Here is a 24,482-nt window from a genome sequence, read left to right as displayed (position 1 = left end):
ATTCCGACTTTGCAGAAATACATGTACCAATGAAGAGGTTGACTGACATTTCAGCTAATAGAGAGATTATCATTCACTAATATTATTATTATACATTTTTCACACAACAAACCATGAACAAACTAGCAGCTTTTTTTTTTTTTTTTTTTCAAATCTGATTTTCTTCAACTCTTACACTGTATCAACTTTTTTAACTGTTGATATTTGGAACAAAACCTCCTTTAAGCCTGTCACTCTACTTATGTCACACACACACACACACACACACACACACACACACACACACACACACACACACACACACACACACACACACACACTCGTAAAATAAAATAAAAAGATCAATAAAAACACAAATCCAAAAAGCTGAGTGCTGGCGGTGAATACGATGCTGTAAATAATTGTTTAATAGTGTGAATGCATATCAAACATATCGTATATAACAAACATTTAAGAGTAAAAAGTAGTTTATGTACACGCGAGATGCTGCAGGGCGATATATGACAATATCAAATATACAAAGGCGGTCTTACCTTCTATGGTCTGCTACTGTGAAACACTGGAGAAAGGATTAAAAACCTGAGTTTGACATTAAAGCAAGGATGGCTTCAAAGTATTAAAAAGTACTAAAGTGATGAAGAGCAACAATGTGAAATGAGGATCAACCAACCAGCCGGCAAAATGTCCTTTGCTTGGTACGGCTAAGGAAAAGACTTTCCTGCACAGAAATAAAGAAGTGAAGAATTGTTCCAAAGTAATATTGCAAGATGAGCAGACAAAATGCTATCTTGCAAGATGAGCAGACAAAATGCTAGATGAGATGAGCAGACAAAATGCTAACATTCCATGGACTTGACTAAAGTGTGGAAAGAATGACTTACTTGGGACTTGATGTCAGACTTCCAAATAAAACATGAATATTCTTCACTATTTGCTGATAAAACCAGGTGTAGTTGCCATAATGTGTTGAAATGTTATTGACACGTTTTAGGAAAGTCGTGATGTGTTTTCGTCACAGAAGCTTTGATTGGACACAAAATTCAGGGAACTGAACGTTTTGATTTTTGTGAACTGAATGGTTTGACATCTGATTATGCTGACAGTTTCATGGAAGGAAAAAAAAATGCTGTTTTGAAATTCAATGTGCAAAAATTCAGTTGAAAAATGTCAGTTTATAACAAAAACAGTGATGTGCAGAAACATTTGTTCTGCAGGTAAATAAGGAGTGAAGCACCTCATCGGGGGCGGTATAGCTCGGTTGGTAGAGTGGCCGTGCCAGCAACTTGAGGGTTGCAGGTTCGATTCCCGCTTGTGCCATCCTAGTTACTGCCGTTGTGTCCTTGGGCAAGACACTTTACCCACCTGCTCCCAGTGCCACCCACACTGGTTTAAATGTAACTTAGATATTGGGTGTCACTATGTAAAGCGCTTTGAGTCACTTGAGAAAAGCGCTATATAAATATAATTCAATTCAATTCAATTCAATCGATTGCTTAAGTCAGGGGTCGGGAACCTTTCCATGAGAGCCATATAATATTTTTTAACACTGAATACAACTAAATGCGTGCATTAACAAAGTAGCAGTAGAAAATGGATGGATGGATTTTTAAGTAACACCAACATTTTTTGAGTATAATAAGTCTCTTATTCTTCTTAATAACATTGTTATTCTGAAGCTAACCATCCATCCATCCATTTCTACTGTTTGTCCCGTGCCCGGCGGGAACCTGCACAGTCACGGGGAGAACATGTTAACTCCACACAGAAAGATCTCGAGCCCGGGATTGAACTCAGGACCTTTGTATTGTGAGGCAGACGCTGAAACCCCCCTACCACTGTGCTGTCCATAGTAGTGTGTGTGTGAAATGTTATTATTGAAATATTATTGATGGAGAGCAGGCCTTGTTGTGAATTCAGTTTTTGAGATGCTCTGCAATTATAATTAATAAAATCCTTTCAAGACCGATGTTTAGGAATTTCGTTGACTAAATCTAAATTAATTTAGATGACTAACCCATGACTAAAACACATTTTGGTCAAAAGACTAACTGAGAGTAATTTAAAAACCAGTCAAAATTAACATTGGTGAACATTTTTTACAGTCAATGTTTTTCCCTTTAAAAACACTGAATTGTAAGGTTTTTTTTTTATAATATTTGCTTGAAACAGTGGATGTCTCTGCACAATTATTTGCACTTCAAAATGTATGTTTGTAGTAATAAATATGATTATAACATTTTAACATAATGTTTGTGTTCAGTTACAATAATAAATTAAATGCTTTTTACCATTAATGCAACTTCTTGAACAGGTGCGGTAGAAAACGAAAGGACGGATTAAAAATACATGAGAATGTTTTATATTTCGAACGTTATTTTTAACACTGTGATTACCAGCGGAATTATTCATTACTTATTGTTTGAAGCAATGTCAGCTAATATTTATCTGAGAGCCAGATGCAGTCATCAAAAGAGCCACATCTGGCTCTAGAGCCATAGGTTCCCTACTCCTGGTTTAAGTCTTCATTTACTGAAGTTACTTTGGAGTTTTGCACCACACATTTTATGCATAGAAGTTATTTAAAATTAGATTTTCGTACACTGATTTTTTTTTTTTTAATTATAAAAATGTTTACACTGAAATTTTACACACTGACTTTTTTTTGCACTGAGTTTTCATACACAATTTTTTTTTTTTTATCCAAAAATTTTTTACACTGAATTTTTATACACTGATTTTTTTCTTTTTACACTGATTTTTTTCAATACTGAATTTTTTAACACTGAATGTTTCCAAACTGTATTTGAAAACAATGTATTTTAACAATTTGTTTTTCACTAAAACGGTCAGCATAATTTGATAGAAAAAATAGTTTTTCAGTGTTTGGTCATAAAGACAACAGTGAGCCTCCTGACAAGTCAGTCATATAAAATAAAAGCATGCCTCATATTTCTGCTGCTGATCACCACCATGCTGCTTTGTAAGTAATGGATTACATGAGAGAACATCAAAGGGCAATGATGTCATTTTTGTGTGGTTGACTTGGAAGAGTGATTGACAGCAGCATGAGGACATGATAAGAGTTTGTGAAGAAGAAAGTACGTTCACTGTTTGCTTAGTTTCAGTTTGTCGATGTGGTGACAGAGTTTGAGAGCGGGACCTAACTTCAGTCCCATGTACTTCATGATGACGTCACTGCGCAGCAACATCAGCGCTCGCCCGTCGATCTCCTGCAAGTCAACAACACCCGTGTCAGCACGTCTGTGATCGGCAACTTTTAAACCTGAGAGACGCACTTCATAAAAGTAATGACATAAAGGTAGTGACATACAAGTAATGACATGGAGGTAATGACATAAAGGTAATGACAAAATTAACAACATTCAAGTAATGACAAAGGTAATGACATAAAGGTAACAACATTCAAGTAATAACTTAGAGGTAATGACATAAAGGTAATGACAAAATTAACAACATTCAAGTAATGACAAAGGTAATGACATAAAGGTAACAACATTCAAGTAATAACATAGAGCTAATGACATAAAGGTAATGACATAAAGGTAATGACATAAAGGTAACGACATACAAGTAATGACATAGAGGAAATTACATAAAGGTAATGACATAAAGGTAAGTCATGTTGGTGAAAGTACGTACATGTTTCCTAGAGGTAATGACATAAAGGTAAGTCATGTTGGTGAAAGTACGTGAAGTGAAGTGAAGTGAATTATATTTATATAGCGCTTTTCTCTAATGACTCAAAGCGCTTTACATAGTGAAACCCAATATCTAAATGACATTTAAACCAGTGTGGGTGGCACTGGGAGCAGGTGGGTAAAGTGCCTTGCCCAAGGACACAACGGCAGTGACTAGAATGGCGGGAGCGGGAATCGAACCTGCAACCCTCAAGTTGCTGGCACGGCCACTCTACCAACCGAGCTATGCCGCCCCACATGTTTCCTAAAGGTAATGACATAAAGGTAATGACATAAATGTAAGTCATGTACATACATGTTTCCTAGAGGTAATGACATAAAGGTAATGACATAAAAGTAATGACATAAAGGTAATGACATAAAGGTAAGTCATGTTGGTGAAAGTACGTACTTGTTTCCTAAAGGTAATGACATAAAGGTAATGACATAAAGGTAATGACATAAATGTAAGTCATGTACATACATGTTTCCTAAAGGTAATGACATAAATGTAAGTCATGTACGTACATGTTTCCTAAAGGTAATGACATAAAGTAAGTCATGTTGGTGAAAGTACGTACTTGTTTCCAAAAAGGTAATGACATAAAGGTAATGACATAAATGTAAGTCATGTACATACATGTTTCCTAGAGGTAATGACATAAAGGTAATGACATAAAAGTAATGACATAAAGGTAAGTCATGTTGGTGAAAGTACGTACATGTTCCTTAAAGGTAATGACAAAATGGTAATGACATAATGGTAAGTCATGTTGGTGAATGTACGTACATGTTTCTTAAAGGTAATGACGTAAATGTAAGTCATGTACGTACATGTTTCCTAGAGGTAACGACATAAAGTAAGTCATGTTGGTGAAAGTACGTACATGTTTCCTAAAGGTAATGACATAAAGTAAGTCATGTTGGTGAAAGTACGTACATGTTTCCTAAAGGTAATGACATAAAGTAAGTCATGTTGGTGAATGTACGTACATGTTTCCTAAAGGTAATGACATAAAGTAAGTCATGTTGGTGAAAGTACGTACATGTTTCTTAAAGGTAATGACGAAATGGTAATGACATAATGGTAAGTCATGTTGGTGAATGTACGCACATGTTTCCTAAAGGTAATGACATAAATGTAAGTCATGTACATACATGTTTCCTAGAGGTAATGACATAAAGTAAGTCATGTTGGTGAAAGTACGTACATGTTTCTTAAAGGTAATGACGAAATGGTAATGACATAATGGTAAGTCATGTTGGTGAAAGTACGTACATGTTTCCTAAAGGTAATGACATAAAGGTAACGACACACAAGTAATGACATAGAGGAAATTACATAAAGGTAATGACATAAATGTAAGTCATGTTGGTGAAAGTATGTACATGTTTCCTAAAGGTAATGACAAAATGGTTATGACATAATGGTAAGTCATGTTGGTGAAAGTACGTACAATGTTTCCTAAAGGTAATGACATAAAGGTAATGACATAAATTTAAGTCATGTACATACATGTTTCCTAGAGGTATTGACATAAAGGTAATGACATAAAAGTAATGACATAAAGGTAACGACACACAAGTAAAGACATAGAGGAAATTACATAAAGGTAATGACATAAAGGTAAGTCATGTTGGTGAATGTACGTACATGTTTCCTAAAGGTAATGACATAAAGGTAAGTCATGTTGGTGAAAGTATGTACATGTTTCCTAAAGGTAATGACATAAAGTAAGTCATGTTGGTGAAAGTACGTACATGTTTCTTAAAGGTAATGACAAAATGATAATGACATAAAGTAAGTCATGTTGGTGAATGTACGTACATGTTTCCTAAAGGTAATGACATAAAGTAAGTCATGTTGGTGAATGTATGTACATGTTTCCTAAAGGTAATGACATAAAGGTAATGACAAAAATGTAAGTCATGTACATACATGTTTCCTAGAGGTAATGACATAAACGTAATGAAATAAAGGTAAGTCATGTACGTACATGTTTCCTAGAGGTAATGACATAAATGTAAGTCATGTACGTACATGTTTCCTAGAGGTAATGACATAAACGTAATGAAATAAAGGTAAGTCATGTACGTACATGTTTCCTAGGGGTAATGACATAAAGGTAAGTCATGTTGGTGAAAGTACGTACATGTTTCTTAAAGGTAATGCGATAAAGGTAAAGACATAAAGGTAAGTCATGTACGTACATGTTTCCTAGAGGTAATGACATAAAGTAAGTCATGTTGGTGAAAGTACGTACATGTTTCTTAAAGGTAATGACGAAATGGTAATGACATAATGGTAAGTCATGTTGGTGAAAGTACGTACATGTTTCCTAAAGGTAATGACATAAAGGTAACGACACACAAGTAATGACATAGAGGAAATTACATAAAGGTAATGACATAAATGTAAGTCATGTTGGTGAAAGTATGTACATGTTTCCTAAAGGTAATGACAAAATGGTTATGACATAATGGTAAGTCATGTTGGTGAAAGTACGTACAATGTTTCCTAAAGGTAATGACATAAAGGTAATGACATAAATTTAAGTCATGTACATACATGTTTCCTAGAGGTATTGACATAAAGGTAATGACATAAAAGTAATGACATAAAGGTAACGACACACAAGTAAAGACATAGAGGAAATTACATAAAGGTAATGACATAAAGGTAAGTCATGTTGGTGAATGTACGTACATGTTTCCTAAAGGTAATGACATAAAGGTAAGTCATGTTGGTGAAAGTATGTACATGTTTCCTAAAGGTAATGACATAAAGTAAGTCATGTTGGTGAAAGTACGTACATGTTTCTTAAAGGTAATGACAAAATGATAATGACATAAAGTAAGTCATGTTGGTGAATGTACGTACATGTTTCCTAAAGGTAATGACATAAAGTAAGTCATGTTGGTGAATGTATGTACATGTTTCCTAAAGGTAATGACATAAAGGTAATGACAAAAATGTAAGTCATGTACATACATGTTTCCTAGAGGTAATGACATAAACGTAATGAAATAAAGGTAAGTCATGTACGTACATGTTTCCTAGAGGTAATGACATAAATGTAAGTCATGTACGTACATGTTTCCTAGAGGTAATGACATAAACGTAATGAAATAAAGGTAAGTCATGTACGTACATGTTTCCTAGGGGTAATGACATAAAGGTAAGTCATGTTGGTGAAAGTACGTACATGTTTCTTAAAGGTAATGCGATAAAGGTAAAGACATAAAGGTAAGTCATGTACGTACATGTTTCCTAGAGGTAATGACATAAATGTAAGTCATGTACGTACATGTTTCCTAGAGGTAATGACATAAAGTAAGTCATGTTGGTGAAAGTACGTACATGTTTCTTAAAGGTAATGCCATAAAGGTAAAGACATAAAGGTAAGTCATGTACGTACATGTTTCTTAAAGGTAATGCCATAAAGGTAAAGACATAAAGGTAAGTCATGTACGTACATGTTTCCTAGAGGTAATGACATAAAGTAAGTCATGTTGGTGAAAGTACGTACATGTTTCTTAAAGGTAATGCCATAAAGGTAAAGACATAAAGGTAAGTCATGTACGTACATGTTTCCTAGAGGTAATGACATAAATGTAAGTCATGTACGTACATGTTTCCTAAAGGTAATGACATAAAGTAAGTCATGTTGGTGAAAGTACGTACATGTTTCTTAAAGGTAATGACAAAATGGTAATGACATAATAGTAAGTCATGTTGGTGAATGTACGTACATGTTTCCTAAAGGTAATGACATAAAGTAAGTCATGTTGGTGAATGTATGTACATGTTTCCTAAAGTTAATGACATAAAGGTAATGACATAAATGTAAGTCATGTACATACATGTTTCCTAGAGGTAATGACATAAACATAATGAAATAAAGGTAAGTCATGTACGTACATGTTTCCTAGAGGTAATGACATAAACGTAATGAAATAAAGGTAAGTCATGTACGTACATGTTTCCTAGGGGTAATGACATAAAGGTAAGTCATGTTGGTGAAAGTACGTACATGTTTTCTAAAGGTAATGCCATAAAGGTAAAGACATAAAGGTAAGTCATGTACGTACATGTTTCCTAGAGGTAATGACATAAATGTAAGTCATGTACGTACATGTTTCCTAGAGGTAATGACATAAAGTAAGTCATGTTGGTGAAAGTACGTACATGTTTCTTAAAGGTAATGCCATAAAGGTAAAGACATAAAGGTAAGTCATGTACGTACATGTTTCTTAAAGGTAATGCCATAAAGGTAAAGACAAAGGTAAGTCATGTACGTACATGTTTCCTAGAGGTAATGACATAAATGTAAGTCATGTACATACATGTTTCCTAAAGGTAATGACATAAAGTAAGTCATGTTGGTGAAAGTACGTACATGTTTCTTAAGGGTAATGACAAAATGGTAATGACATAATAGTAAGTCATGTTGGTGAATGTACGTACATGTTTCCTAAAGGTAATGACATAAAGTAAGTCATGTTGGTGAATGTATGTACATGTTTCCTAAAGTTAATGACATAAAGGTAATGACATAAATGTAAGTCATGTACATACATGTTTCCTAGAGGTAATGACATAAACGTAATGAAATAAAGGTAAGTCATGTACGTACATGTTTCCTAGAGGTAATGACATAAACGTAATGAAATAAAGGTAAGTCATGTACGTACATGTTTCCTAGGGGTAATGACATAAAGGTAAGTCATGTTGGTGAAAGTACGTACATGTTTCTTAAAGGTAATGCGATAAAGGTAAAGACATAAAGGTAAGTCATGTACGTACATGTTTCTTAAAGGTAATGCGATAAAGGTAAAGACATAAAGGTAAGTCATGTATGTACATGTTTCTTAAAGGTAATGCGATAAAGGTAAAGACATAAAGGTAGGTCATGTACGTACATGTTTCTTAAAGGTAATGCGATAAAGGTAAAGACATAAAGGTAAGTCATGTACGTACATGTTTCCTAAAGAGGTCGACATGAGGACCAAGGGTGAGTGGGTCGGCCTCCTGCACAAAGCGTATGACTTCCTCCACTGACCAGGAAGTGGCATCAGTGGCTGAGGTGTCCTTGTCCTGAGTCACATGGTCTGGTCCTGTGGTGGAGCTGGCTGCTGAACATAGTCCACATCAGTGGTACCCGTGAAGGTGGGTGTGTCAGCTGACATACCTTCCACACGTCTGTGGCTCGACACCTGCCCGTGCTCGCTGGGGGTGGAGCTGACTCGCCGCACAGGTGGAGGCGTGTGCGGGTGGGAGGTGTAGTAAGGCCGCTCCCTCTTCGCCGCCCGGTAGTCTGTGGTCACGTGAGGAGACCTGGCCTTGGCAACACCGTCCTTCATGCTCTCATCCTTGGACACACCGTTCTCCGTCTGGGACACTGGTTCTGAAAGTGGACAACCACAACCTTCATGTACAGCAGGGGTCTCAAACTCAATGGACCTGGGGGCCACAGGATGCAGAAAGTGGGTGAGGCGGGCCCGCAAGAAAAGATTTCTTCAAAAATCTAACATGCACTTTTTAATGTTACCATGGATTGATGAAGGTGGACCCCGACTTAAACAAGTTGAAAAACTTATTGGGGTGTTACCATTTAGTGCTCAATTGTAGGGAATATGTACTGTACTGTGCAATCTACTAATACAAGTATCAATCAATAAAACTAATTCACCTTCTAAGAATGACTTTCCCGCCCTAGCAACATACTTGCCAATCCTCACCATTTTTCCAGGAGACTCCTGAGTTTCAGTGCACCTCCCGACAACCTACCACTGCAACCATTCTCCCCAATTTTCACCCGGCCAACATTATTAAGGACTGCCGTGGCTGCACTGCCTTTAACGTCCTCTACAACAGTGGTTCTCAACCTTTTTTCACTGTTGTACCCCCTGTCAACATGTTTTTAATTCAAGTACCCCCTAATCACAGCAAAGCATTTCTGGTTGGAAAAATGAGATAAAGAAGTAAAATACAGCACTATGTCATCAGTTTTTCTGATTTATTAAATTGTATAACAGTGCAAAATATTGCTCATTTGTAGTGGTCTTTCTTCAACTATTTGGAAAAAAATATATACAAATAACAAAAACACTTGTTGAAAGATAAACAAGTGATTCAAGTGTGTGTGTATATACATGTATATATATATATATATATATATACACAGTGGGGCAAAAAAGTATTTAGTCAGCCAGCGATTGTGCAAGTTCTCCCACTTAAAATGATGACAGAGGTCTGTCATTTTCATCATAGGTACACTTCAACTGTGAGAGACAGAATGTGAAAAAGAAAATCCAGGAATTCACATTGTAGGAATTTTAAAGAATTTATTTGTAAATTATGGTGGAAAATAAGTATTTGGTCAACCATTCAAAGCTCTCACTGATGGAAGGAGGCTTTGGCTCCAAATCTCACGATACATGGCCCCATTCATTCTTTCCTTAACACGGATCTATCGTCCACACACTCCACTCACCTGGGACCATCAAACTACCATCCACACACTCCACTCACCTGGGACCATCAAACTACCATCCACACACTCCACTCACCTGGGACCATCAAACTACCATCTACACACTCCACTCACCTGGGACCATCAAACTACCATCTACACACTCCACTCACCTGGGACCATCAAACTACCATCCACACACTCCACTCACCTGGGACCATCAAACTACCATCCACACACTCCACTCACCTGGGACCATCAAACTACCATCTACACACTCCACTCACCTGGGACCATCAAACTACCATCCACACACTCCACTCACCTGGGACCATCAAACTACCATCTACACACTCCACTCACCTGGGACCATCAAACTACCATCCACACACTCCACTCACCTGGGACCATCAAACTACCATCCACACACTCCACTCACCTGGGACCATCAAACTACCATCTACACACTCCACTCACCTGGGACCATCAAACTACCATCCACACACTCCACTCACCTGGGACCATCAAACTACCATCTACACACTCCACTCACCTGGGACCATCAAACTACCATCCACACACTCCACTCACCTGGGACCTTCAAACTACCATCCACACACTCCACTCACCTGGGACCATCAAACTACCATCTACACACTCCACTCACCTGGGACCATCAAACTACCATCCACACACTCCACTCACCTGGGACCATCAAACTACCATCCACACACTAAACTTACCTGGGACCATCAAACTACCATCTACACACTCCACTCACCTGGGACCATCAAACTACCATCCACACACTCCACTCACCTGGGACCATCAAACTACCATCCACACACTCCACTCACCTGGGACCATCAAACTACCATCTACACACTCCACTCACCTGGGACCATCAAACTACCATCCACACACTCCACTCACCTGGGACCATCAAACTACCATCTACACACTCCACTCACCTGGGACCTTCAAACTACCATCCACACACTCCACTCACCTGGGACCATCAAACTACCATCTACACACTCCACTCACCTGGGACCATCAAACTACCATCCACACACTCCACTCACCTGGGACCATCAAACTACCATCCACACACTAAACTTACCTGGGACCATCAAACTACCATCTACACACTCCACTCACCTGGGACCATCAAACTACCATCCACACACTCCACTCACCTGGGACCATCAAACTACCATCTACACACTCCACTCCCCTGGGACCATCAAACTACCATCCACACACTCCACTCACCTGGGACCATCAAACTACCATCTACACACTCCACTCACCTGGGACATTCAAACTACCATCTACACACTCCACTCACCTGGGACCATCAAACTACCATCCACACACTCCACTCACCTGGGACCATCAAACTACCATCTACACACTCCACTCACCTGGGACCATCAAACTACCATCCACACACTCCACTCACCTGGGACCATCAAACTACCATCCACACACTCCACTCACCTGGGACCATCAAACTACCATCCACACACTCCACTCACCTGGGACCATCAAACTACCATCTACACACTCCACTCACCTGGGACCATCAAACTACCATCCACACACTCCACTCACCTGGGACCATCAAACTACCATCTACACACTCCACTCACCTGGGACCATCAAACTACCATCCACACACTCCACTCACCTGGGACCTTCAAACTACCATCCACACACTCCACTCACCTGGGACCATCAAACTACCATCCACACACTCCACTCACCTGGGACCATCAAACTACCATCCACACACTCCACTCACCTGGGACCATCAAACTACCATCCACACACTCCACTCACCTGGGACCATCAAACTACCATCCACACACTCCACTCACCTGGGACCATCAAACTACCATCCACACACTCCACTCACCTGGGACCATCAAACTACCATCCACACACTCCACTCACCTGGGACCATCAAACTACCATCTACACACTCCACTCACCTGGGACCATCAAACTACCATCTACACACTCCACTCACCTGGGACCATCAAACTACCATCCACACACTCCACTCACCTGGGACCATCAAACTACCATCCACACACTCCACTCACCTGGGACCATCAAACTACCATCTACACACTCCACTCACCTGGGACCATCAAACTACCATCCACACACTCCACTCACCTGGGACCATCAAACTACCATCTACACACTCCACTCACCTGGGACCATCAAACTACCATCCACACACTCCACTCACCTGGGACCATCAAACTACCATCCACACACTCCACTCACCTGGGACCATCAAACTACCATCTACACACTCCACTCACCTGGGACCATCAAACTACCATCCACACACTCCACTCACCTGGGACCATCAAACTACCATCTACACACTCCACTCACCTGGGACCATCAAACTACCATCCACACACTCCACTCACCTGGGACCTTCAAACTACCATCCACACACTCCACTCACCTGGGACCATCAAACTACCATCTACACACTCCACTCACCTGGGACCATCAAACTACCATCCACACACTCCACTCACCTGGGACCATCAAACTACCATCCACACACTAAACTTACCTGGGACCATCAAACTACCATCTACACACTCCACTCACCTGGGACCATCAAACTACCATCCACACACTCCACTCACCTGGGACCATCAAACTACCATCCACACACTCCACTCACCTGGGACCATCAAACTACCATCTACACACTCCACTCACCTGGGACCATCAAACTACCATCCACACACTCCACTCACCTGGGACCATCAAACTACCATCTACACACTCCACTCACCTGGGACCTTCAAACTACCATCCACACACTCCACTCACCTGGGACCATCAAACTACCATCTACACACTCCACTCACCTGGGACCATCAAACTACCATCCACACACTCCACTCACCTGGGACCATCAAACTACCATCCACACACTAAACTTACCTGGGACCATCAAACTACCATCTACACACTCCACTCACCTGGGACCATCAAACTACCATCCACACACTCCACTCACCTGGGACCATCAAACTACCATCTACACACTCCACTCCCCTGGGACCATCAAACTACCATCCACACACTCCACTCACCTGGGACCATCAAACTACCATCTACACACTCCACTCACCTGGGACATTCAAACTACCATCTACACACTCCACTCACCTGGGACCATCAAACTACCATCCACACACTCCACTCACCTGGGACCATCAAACTACCATCTACACACTCCACTCACCTGGGACCATCAAACTACCATCCACACACTCCACTCACCTGGGACCATCAAACTACCATCCACACACTCCACTCACCTGGGACCATCAAACTACCATCCACACACTCCACTCACCTGGGACCATCAAACTACCATCTACACACTCCACTCACCTGGGACCATCAAACTACCATCCACACACTCCACTCACCTGGGACCATCAAACTACCATCTACACACTCCACTCACCTGGGACCATCAAACTACCATCCACACACTCCACTCACCTGGGACCTTCAAACTACCATCCACACACTCCACTCACCTGGGACCATCAAACTACCATCCACACACTCCACTCACCTGGGACCATCAAACTACCATCCACACACTCCACTCACCTGGGACCATCAAACTACCATCCACACACTCCACTCACCTGGGACCATCAAACTACCATCCACACACTCCACTCACCTGGGACCATCAAACTACCATCCACACACTCCACTCACCTGGGACCATCAAACTACCATCCACACACTCCACTCACCTGGGACCATCAAACTACCATCTACACACTCCACTCACCTGGGACCATCAAACTACCATCTACACACTCCACTCACCTGGGACCATCAAACTACCATCCACACACTCCACTCACCTGGGACCATCAAACTACCATCCACACACTCCACTCACCTGGGACCATCAAACTACCATCTACACACTCCACTCACCTGGGACCATCAAACTACCATCCACACACTCCACTCACCTGGGACCATCAAACTACCATCCACACACTCCACTCACCTGGGACCATCAAACTACCATCCACACACTCCACTCACCTGGGACCATCAAACTACCATCCACACACTCCACTCACCTGGGACCATCAAACTACCATCTACACACTCCACTCACCTGGGACCATCAAACTACCATCCACACACTCCACTCACCTGGGACCATCAAACTACCATCTACACACTCCACTCACCTGGGACCATCAAACTACCATCCACACACTCCACTCACCTGGGACCTTCAAACTACCATCCACACACTCCACTCACCTGGGACCATCAAACTACCATCTACACACTCCACTCACCTGGGACCATCAAACTACCATCCACACACTCCACTCACCTGGGACCATCAAACTACCATCCACACACTAAACTTACCTGGGACCATCAAACTACCATCTACACACTCCACTCACCTGGGACCATCAAACTACCATCCACACACTCCACTCACCTGGGACCATCAAACTACCATCCACACACTCCACTCACCTGGGACCATCAAACTACCATCTACACACTCCACTCACCTGGGACCATCAAACTACCATCCACACACTCCACTCACCTGGGACCATCAAACTACCATCTACACACTCCACTCACCTGGGACCTTCAAACTACCATCCACACACTCCACTCACCTGGGACCATCAAACTACCATCTACACACTCCACTCACCTGGGACCATCAAACTACCATCCACACACTCCACTCACCTGGGACCATCAAACTACCATCCACACACTAAACTTACCTGGGACCATCAAACTACCATCTACACACTCCACTCACCTGGGACCATCAAACTACCATCCACACACTCCACTCACCTGGGACCATCAAACTACCATCTACACACTCCACTCCCCTGGGACCATCAAACTACCATCCACACACTCCACTCACCTGGGACCATCAAACTACCATCTACACACTCCACTCACCTGGGACATTCAAACTACCATCTACACACTCCACTCACCTGGGACCATCAAACTACCATCCACACACTCCACTCACCTGGGACCATCAAACTACCATCTACACACTCCACTCACCTGGGACCATCAAACTACCATCCACACACTCCACTCACCTGGGACCATCAAACTACCATCCACACACTCCACTCACCTGGGACCATCAAACTACCATCCACACACTCCACTCACCTGGGACCATCAAACTACCATCTACACACTCCACTCACCTGGGACCATCAAACTACCATCCACACACTCCACTCACCTGGGACCATCAAACTACCATCTACACACTCCACTCACCTGGGACCATCAAACTACCATCCACACACTCCACTCACCTGGGACCTTCAAACTACCATCCACACACTCCACTCACCTGGGACCATCAAACTACCATCCACACACTCCACTCACCTGGGACCATCAAACTACCATCCACACACTCCACTCACCTGGGACCATCAAACTACCATCCACACACTCCACTCACCTGGGACCATCAAACTACCATCCACACACTCCACTCACCTGGGACCATCAAACTACCATCCACACACTAAACTTACCTGGGACCATCAAACTACCATCCACACACTCCACTCACCTGGGACCATCAAACTACCATCCACACACTCCACTCACCTGGGACCATCAAACTACCATCCACACACTCCACTCCCCTGGGACCATCAAACTACCATCCACACACTCCACTCACCTGGGGCCATCAAACTACCATCTACACACTCCACTCACCTGGGACATTCAAACTACCATCTACACACTCCACTCACCTGGGACCATCAAACTACCATCCACACACTCCACTCACCTGGGACCATCAAACTACCATCTACACACTCCACTCACCTGGGACCATCAAACTACCATCCACACACTCCACTCACCTAGGACCATCAAACTACCATCCACACACTCCACTCACCTGGGACCATCAAACTACCATCCACACACTCCACTCACCTGGGACCATCAAACTACCATCTACACACTCCACTCACCTGGGACCATCAAACTACCGTCCACACACTCCACTCACCTGGGACCATCAAACTACCATCCACACACTCCACTCACCTGGGACCATCAAACTACCATCCACACACTCCACTCACCTGGGACCATCAAACTACCATCCACACACTCCACTCACCTGGGACCATCAAACTACCATCCACACACTCCACTCCCCTGGGACCATCAAACTACCATCCACACACTCCACTCACCTGGGGCCATCAAACTACCATCTACACACTCCACTCACCTGGGACATTCAAACTACCATCTACACACTCCACTCACCTGGGACCATCAAACTACCATCCACACACTCCACTCACCTGGGACCATCAAACTACCATCCACACACTCCACTCACCTGGGACCATCAAACTACCATCTACACACTCCACTCACCTGGGACCATCAAACTACCATCCACACACTCCACTCACCTGGGACCATCAAACTACCATCCACACACTCCACTCACCTGGGACCATCAAACTACCATCTACACACTCCACTCACCTGGGACCATCAAACTACCATCCACACACTCCACTCACCTGGGACCATCAAACTACCATCTACACACTCCACTCACCTGGGACCATCAAACTACCATCCACACACTCCACTCACCTGGGACCTTCAAACTACCATCCACACACTCCACTCACCTGGGACCATCAAACTACCATCTACACACTCCACTCACCTGGGACCATCAAACTACCATCCACACACTCCACTCACCTGGGACCATCAAACTACCATCCACACACTAAACTTACCTGGGACCATCAAACTACCATCTACACACTCCACTCACCTGGGACCATCAAACTACCATCCACACACTCCACTCACCTGGGACCATCAAACTACCATCCACACACTCCACTCACCTGGGACCATCAAACTACCATCTACACACTCCACTCACCTGGGACCATCAAACTACCATCCACACACTCCACTCACCTGGGACCATCAAACTACCATCTACACACTCCACTCACCTGGGACCTTCAAACTACCATCCACACACTCCACTCACCTGGGACCATCAAACTACCATCTACACACTCCACTCACCTGGGACCATCAAACTACCATCCACACACTCCACTCACCTGGGACCATCAAACTACCATCCACACACTAAACTTACCTGGGACCATCAAACTACCATCTACACACTCCACTCACCTGGGACCATCAAACTACCATCCACACACTCCACTCACCTGGGACCATCAAACTACCATCTACACACTCCACTCCCCTGGGACCATCAAACTACCATCCACACACTCCACTCACCTGGGACCATCAAACTACCATCTACACACTCCACTCACCTGGGACATTCAAACTACCATCTACACACTCCACTCACCTGGGACCATCAAACTACCATCCACACACTCCACTCACCTGGGACCATCAAACTACCATCTACACACTCCACTCACCTGGGACCATCAAACTACCATCCACACACTCCACTCACCTGGGACCATCAAACTACCATCCACACACTCCACTCACCTGGGACCATCAAACTACCATCCACACACTCCACTCACCTGGGACCATCAAACTACCATCTACACACTCCACTCACCTGGGACCATCAAACTACCATCCACACACTCCACTCACCTGGGACCATCAAACTACCATCTACACACTCCACTCACCTGGGACCATCAAACTACCATCCACACACTCCACTCACCTGGGACCTTCAAACTACCATCCACACACTCCACTCACCTGGGACCATCAAACTACCATCCACACACTCCACTCACCTGGGACCATCAAACTACCATCCACACACTCCACTCACCTGGGACCATCAAACTACCATCCACACACTCCACTCACCTGGGACCATCAAACTACCATCCACACACTCCACTCACCTGGGACCATCAAACTACCATCCACACACTAAACTTACCTGGGACCATCAAACTACCATCCACACACTCCACTCACCTGGGACCATCAAACTACCATCCACACACTCCACTCACCTGGGACCATCAAACTACCATCCACACACTCCACTCCCCTGGGACCATCAAACTACCATCCACACACTCCACTCACCTGGGGCCATCAAACTACCATCTACACACTCCACTCACCTGGGACATTCAAACTACCATCTACACACTCCACTCACCTGGGACCATCAAACTACCATCCACACACTCCACTCACCTGGGACCATCAAACTACCATCTACACACTCCACTCACCTGGGACCATCAAACTACCATCCACACACTCCACTCACCTAGGACCATCAAACTACCATCCACACACTCCACTCACCTGGGACCATCAAACTACCATCCACACACTCCACTCACCTGGGACCATCAAACTACCATCTACACACTCCACTCACCTGGGACCATCAAACTACCGTCCACACACTCCACTCACCTGGGACCATCAAACTACCATCCACACACTCCACTCACCTGGGACCATCAAACTACCATCCACACACTCCACTCACCTGGGACCATCAAACTACCATCCACACACTCCACTCACCTGGGACCATCAAACTACCATCCACACACTCCACTCCCCTGGGACCATCAAACTACCATCCACACACTCCACTCACCTGGGGCCATCAAACTACCATCTACACACTCCACTCACCTGGGACATTCAAACTACCATCTACACACTCCACTCACCTGGGACCATCAAACTACCATCCACACACTCCACTCACCTGGGACCATCAAACTACCATCTACACACTCCACTCACCTGGGACCATCAAACTACCATCCACACACTCCACTCACCTAGGACCATCAAACTACCATCCACACACTCCACTCACCTGGGACCATCAAACTACCATCCACACACTCCACTCACCTGGGACCATCAAACTACCATCTACACACTCCACTCACCTGGGACCATCAAACTACCATCCACACACTCCACTCACCTAGGACCATCAAACTACCATCCACACACTCCACTCACCTGGGACCATCAAACTACCATCCACACACTCCACTCACGTGGGACCATCAAACTACCATCCACACACTCCACTCACCTGGGACCATCAAACTACCGTCCACACACTCCACTCACCTGGGACCATCAAACTACCATCCACACACTCCACTCACCTGGGACCATCAAACTACTGAAGCAGGAGTGGACTCACCTGACTTGGTCCGGTCCAAGAAGCGTGTGTTCTTGTTGTAGGAGCTGAAGGGCTGCGTGCTGAAAAGGCTGACACTCTCCAGGTGCTGACACATGTTCTCCAAGAACCGCAGCACGGTGGAGGCGCAGGTGACGGAGGGCAGCTTGACGTAGCGGATGCCGTGCTCGGAGCGCACTGCGGGAGCAAGAGCGTGTTAGCACCTGCTCAGGCTGAAAGGAGGCAGGAGCAGATGTTGGGGGGCCAGAGTCCTCCCTTTGTCAGCACCAACGCACAAAAAGATGCCCACACAAGCCAAGCTTGCACACTGCCCCTCCCCCTGCCCACTGTCAGTCCCTCGGGGAGGCTGGGTCCTAGCACCCCGAGGTGTCACTTGAAATGACTGGATCCTAGAACTCCATGGTGTCACTTGAGATGACTGGGTTCTAGAACCCTGAATTGCCACTTGAGATGACTGGGTTCTAGAACCCTGAGGTGTCACATGAGATGAGTGGGTCCGAGAACCCCGAGGTGTCACTTTAGATGACTGGGTCCTAGAACCCCGAGGTGTCACTTGAGATGACTGGGTCCTAGAACCCCTAGGTGTCAATTGAGATGACTGGGTCCTAGAACCCTGAGGTGTCACTTAAAATGACTGGGTCCTAGAATCCAGAGGTGTCACTTGAGATGACTGGGTCCTAGAACTCCATGGTGTCACTTGAGATGACTGCGTTCTAGAACCCTGAGTTGCCACTTGAGATGACTGGGTTCTAGAACCCTGAGTTGTCACTTGAGATGACTGGGTTCTAGAACCCTGAGTTGTCACTTGAGATGACTGTGTCCTAGAACTCCGAGGTGTCACTTGAGATGACTGGGTCCTAGGACCCCGAGGTGTCACTTGAGATGACTGGGTCCTAGAACCCCGAGGTGTCACTTGAGATGACTGGGTCCTAGAACCCCTAGGTGTCACTTGAGATGACTGGGTTCTAGAACCCCGAAGTGTCACTTGAGATGACTGGGTCCTAGAACCCCCGGGTGTCACTTGAGATGATTGGGTCCCAGAACTCCGAGGTGTCACTTGATATGACTGGGTCCGAGAACCCTAAGGTTTCACTTGAGATGACTGGGTCCTAGAACCTTGAGGTGTCACTTGAGATTGTTTGGAGTGAGTCTCTTTTCAGGAGACATGACACCCATCTCTTACTACAAGCAAACTATAACCACAGTCATTCATGGTGTCACATTACTTTTTGACATTATGAGTGTAAAAAAGGAACAAGTTTAATCAACAATCTGAACCATGGGATGTTTTCTAATTAATGTTCTATATCTGATTGCTGCCAATTTTCCACCAATTTTATACTTATATGACCCAATCCAAACAGCCTTCCCTAATCATGGTGCAAATGAAAAAACCCAACCAACACAAGTTATTTTGATAGTAGGCTAATATGACTAATATAGACACTTACATCATGTGTTGTCTTCATTATAACACTTATCAAATACTTTTAAAGTCATTTTGATAGTAGGCTAATATGCCTAACATAGACACTTACATCATGTGTTGTCTTCATTATAACGCTTATAAGAGACTTTTAAAGTCATTTTGATAGTAGGCTAACATAGACACTTGCATCATGTGTTGTCTTCATTATAACGCTTATAAGAGACTTTTAAAGTCATTTTGATAGTAGGCTAACATAGACACTTGCATCATGTGTTGTCTTCATTATAACACTTATATAAGACTTTGAAAGTCATTTTGATAGTAGGCTAACAGACACTTACATCATGTGTTGTCTTCATTATAACACTTCTATAAGACTTTTAAAGCCATTTTGATAGTAGGCTAACATAGACACTTACATAATGTGTTGTCTTCATTATAACACTTATATTTGACTTTTAAAGTCATTTTGATAGTAGGCTAATATAGACACTTACATCACGTGTTGTCTTCATTATAACACTTATGTAAGACTTTGAAAGTCATTTTGAAAGTAGGCTAACATAGACACTTACATCATGTGTAGTCTTCATTATAACACTTATATAAGACTTTTAAAGTCATTTTGATAGTAGGCTAATATAGACACTTACATCATGTGTTGTCTTCATTATAACACTTATATAAGACTTTGAAAGTCATTTTGATAGTAGGCTAACAGACACTTACATCATGTGTTGTCTTCATAATAACTCTTATAAAAGACTTTTAAAGTCATTTTGATAGTAGGCTAACATAACTAACATAGACACATCATGTGTTGTCTTCAATATAACGCTTATAAAAGACTTTTAGTCATTTTGATACTAGGCTAACATAGACACTTACATCATGTGTTGTCTTCATTATAACACTTATATTAGACTTTTAAAGTCATTTTGATAGTAGGCTAATATAGACACATCACGTGTTGTCTTCATTATAACACTTATGCAAGACTTTGAAAGTCATTTTGAAAGTAGGCTAATATAGACACTTCCATCATGTGTTGTCTTCATTATAACACTTATATAAGACTTTGAAAGTAATTTTGATAGTAGGCTAATTTAACTAACATAGACACATCATGTGTTGTCTTCATTACAACACTTATATAAGACTTTTGAAGTCATTTTGATAGTAGGCTAACATAGACACTTGCATCATGTGTTGTCTTCATTATAACACTTATATAAGACTTTGAAAGTCATTTTGATAGTAGGCTAACATAGACACTTACATAATGTGTTGTTTTAATTATAACACTTATATAAGACTTTGAAAGTCATTTTGATAGTAGGCTAACATAGACACTTACATCATGTGTTGTCTTCATTATAACACTTATATTAGACTTTTAAAGTCATTTTGATAGTAGGCTAATATAGACACTTACATCATGTGTTGTCTTCATTATAACACTTATATAAGACTTTGAAAGTCATTTTGATAGTAGGCTAACATAGACACTTACATCATGTGTTGTCTTCATTATAACACTTATATAAGACTTTGAAAGTCATTTTGATAGTAGGCTAACATAGACACTTACATAATGTGTTGTTTTCATTATAACACTTATATAAGACTTTTAAAGTAATTTTGATAGTAGGCTAACATGGACACTTACATCATGTGTTGTCTTCAATATAACGCTTATAAAAGACTTTTAGTCATTCTGATAGTATGCTAACATAGACACTTACATCATGTGTTGTCTTCATTATAACACTTATATAAGACTTTTAAAGTCATTTTGATAATAGGCTAACATAGACACTTACATCATGTGTTGTCTTCATTATAACACTTATATTAGACTTTTAAAGTCATTTTGATAGTAGGCTAATATAGACACTTACATCACGTGTTGTCTTCATTATAACACTTATGTAAGACTTTGAAAGTCATTTTGATAGTAGGCTAACATAGACACTTACATCATGTGTTGTCTTCATTATAACACTTATATTAGACTTTTAAAGTCATTTTGATAGTAGGCTAATATAGACACTTACATCATGTGTTGTCTTCGTTATAACACTTATATTAGACTTTTAAAGTCATTTTGATAGTAGGCTAATATAGACACTTACATCATGTGTTGTCTTCATTATAACACTTATATAAGACTTTGAAAGTCATTTTGATAGTAGGCTAACATAGACACTTACATCATGTGTTGTCTTCATTATAACACTTTTATAAGACTTTGAAAGTCATTTTGATAGTAGGCTAACATAGACACTTACATAATGTGTTGTTTTCATTATAACACTTATATAAGACTTTTAAAGTAATTTTGATAGTAGGCTAACATGGACACTTACATCATGTGTTGTCTTCAATATAACGCTTATAAAAGACTTTTAGTCATTCTGATAGTATGCTAACATAGACACTTACATCATGTGTTGTCTTCATTATAACACTTATATAAGACTTTTAAAGTCATTTTGATAGTAGGCTAACATAGACACTTACATCATGTGTTGTCTTCATTATAACACTTATATTAGACTTTTAAAGTCATTTTGATAGTAGGCTAATATAGACACTTACATCACGTGTTGTCTTCATTATAACACTTATGTAAGACTTTGAAAGTCATTTTGATAGTAGGCTAACATAGACACTTACATCATGTGTTGTCTTCATTATAACACTTATATAAGACTTTGAAAGTCATTTTGATAGTAGGCTAATATAGACACTTACATCATGTGTTGTCTTCATTATAACACTTATATAAGACTTTGAAAGTCATTTTGATAGTAGGCTAATATAGACACTTACATCACGTGTTGTCTTCATTATAACACTTATATTAGACTTTTAAAGTCATTTTGATAGCAGGCTAATATAGACACATCATGTGTTGTCTTCATTATAACACTTATATTAGACTTTTAAAGTCATTTTGATAGTAGGCTAATATAGACACTTACATCATGTGTTGTCTTCATTATAACACTTATATTAGACTTTTAAAGTCATTTTGATAGTAGGCTAATATAGACACTTACATCATGTGTTGTCTTCGTTATAACACTTATATAAGACTTTGAAAGTCATTTTGATAGTAGGCTAACATAGACACTTACATCATGTGTTGTTTTCATTATAACACTTATATAAGACTTTTAAAGTAATTTTGATAGTAGGCTAACATAGACACTTACATCATGTGTTGTCTTCAATATAACGCCTATAAAAGACTTTTAGTCATTCTGATAGTAGGCTAACATAGACACTTACATCATGTGTTGTCTTCATTATAACACTTATATAAGACTTTTAAAGTCATTTTGATAGTAGGCTAACATAGACACTTACATCATGTGTTGTCTTCATTATAACACTTATATTAGACTTTTAAAGTCATTTTGATAGTAGGCTAACATAGACACTTACATCATGTGTTGTCTTCATTATAACACTTATATAAGACTTTTAAAGTCATTTTGATAGTAGGCTAACATAGACACTTACATAATGTGTTGTCTTCATTA

General features: G+C 41.6%; 1 protein-coding gene across 2 annotated transcripts in view; it reads right to left on the bottom strand.

Moving 5' to 3' along the window:
* Positions 1 to 384: 384 nt before the first annotated feature.
* Positions 385 to 24,482, bottom strand: part of scml2 (Scm polycomb group protein like 2) — a 71,802-nt gene continuing 47,704 nt past the window's right edge. The window contains exons 11-14 of one of the 2 annotated variants that reach the window (XM_061886934.1): positions 19,506 to 19,679; positions 8,891 to 9,106; positions 8,680 to 8,834; positions 385 to 3,230 (exon numbers count right to left, since the gene is read on the bottom strand). In XM_061886934.1, coding sequence (XP_061742918.1) covers positions 3,105 to 3,230; positions 8,680 to 8,834; positions 8,891 to 9,106; positions 19,506 to 19,679 — 671 coding nt within the window. In that variant the 3' untranslated portion in view covers positions 385 to 3,104. The remainder of the gene's footprint in view (positions 3,231 to 8,679; positions 8,835 to 8,890; positions 9,107 to 19,505; positions 19,680 to 24,482) is intronic. The other variant, XM_061886935.1, reaches the window with a different exon arrangement.

The sequence above is a fragment of the Nerophis ophidion genome, linkage group LG25 (genome assembly GCF_033978795.1).
Source record: "Nerophis ophidion isolate RoL-2023_Sa linkage group LG25, RoL_Noph_v1.0, whole genome shotgun sequence".
Lineage (NCBI taxonomy): Eukaryota > Metazoa > Chordata > Actinopteri > Syngnathiformes > Syngnathidae > Nerophis > Nerophis ophidion.
This window is presented reverse-complemented; position numbering and strand designations above follow the sequence as displayed.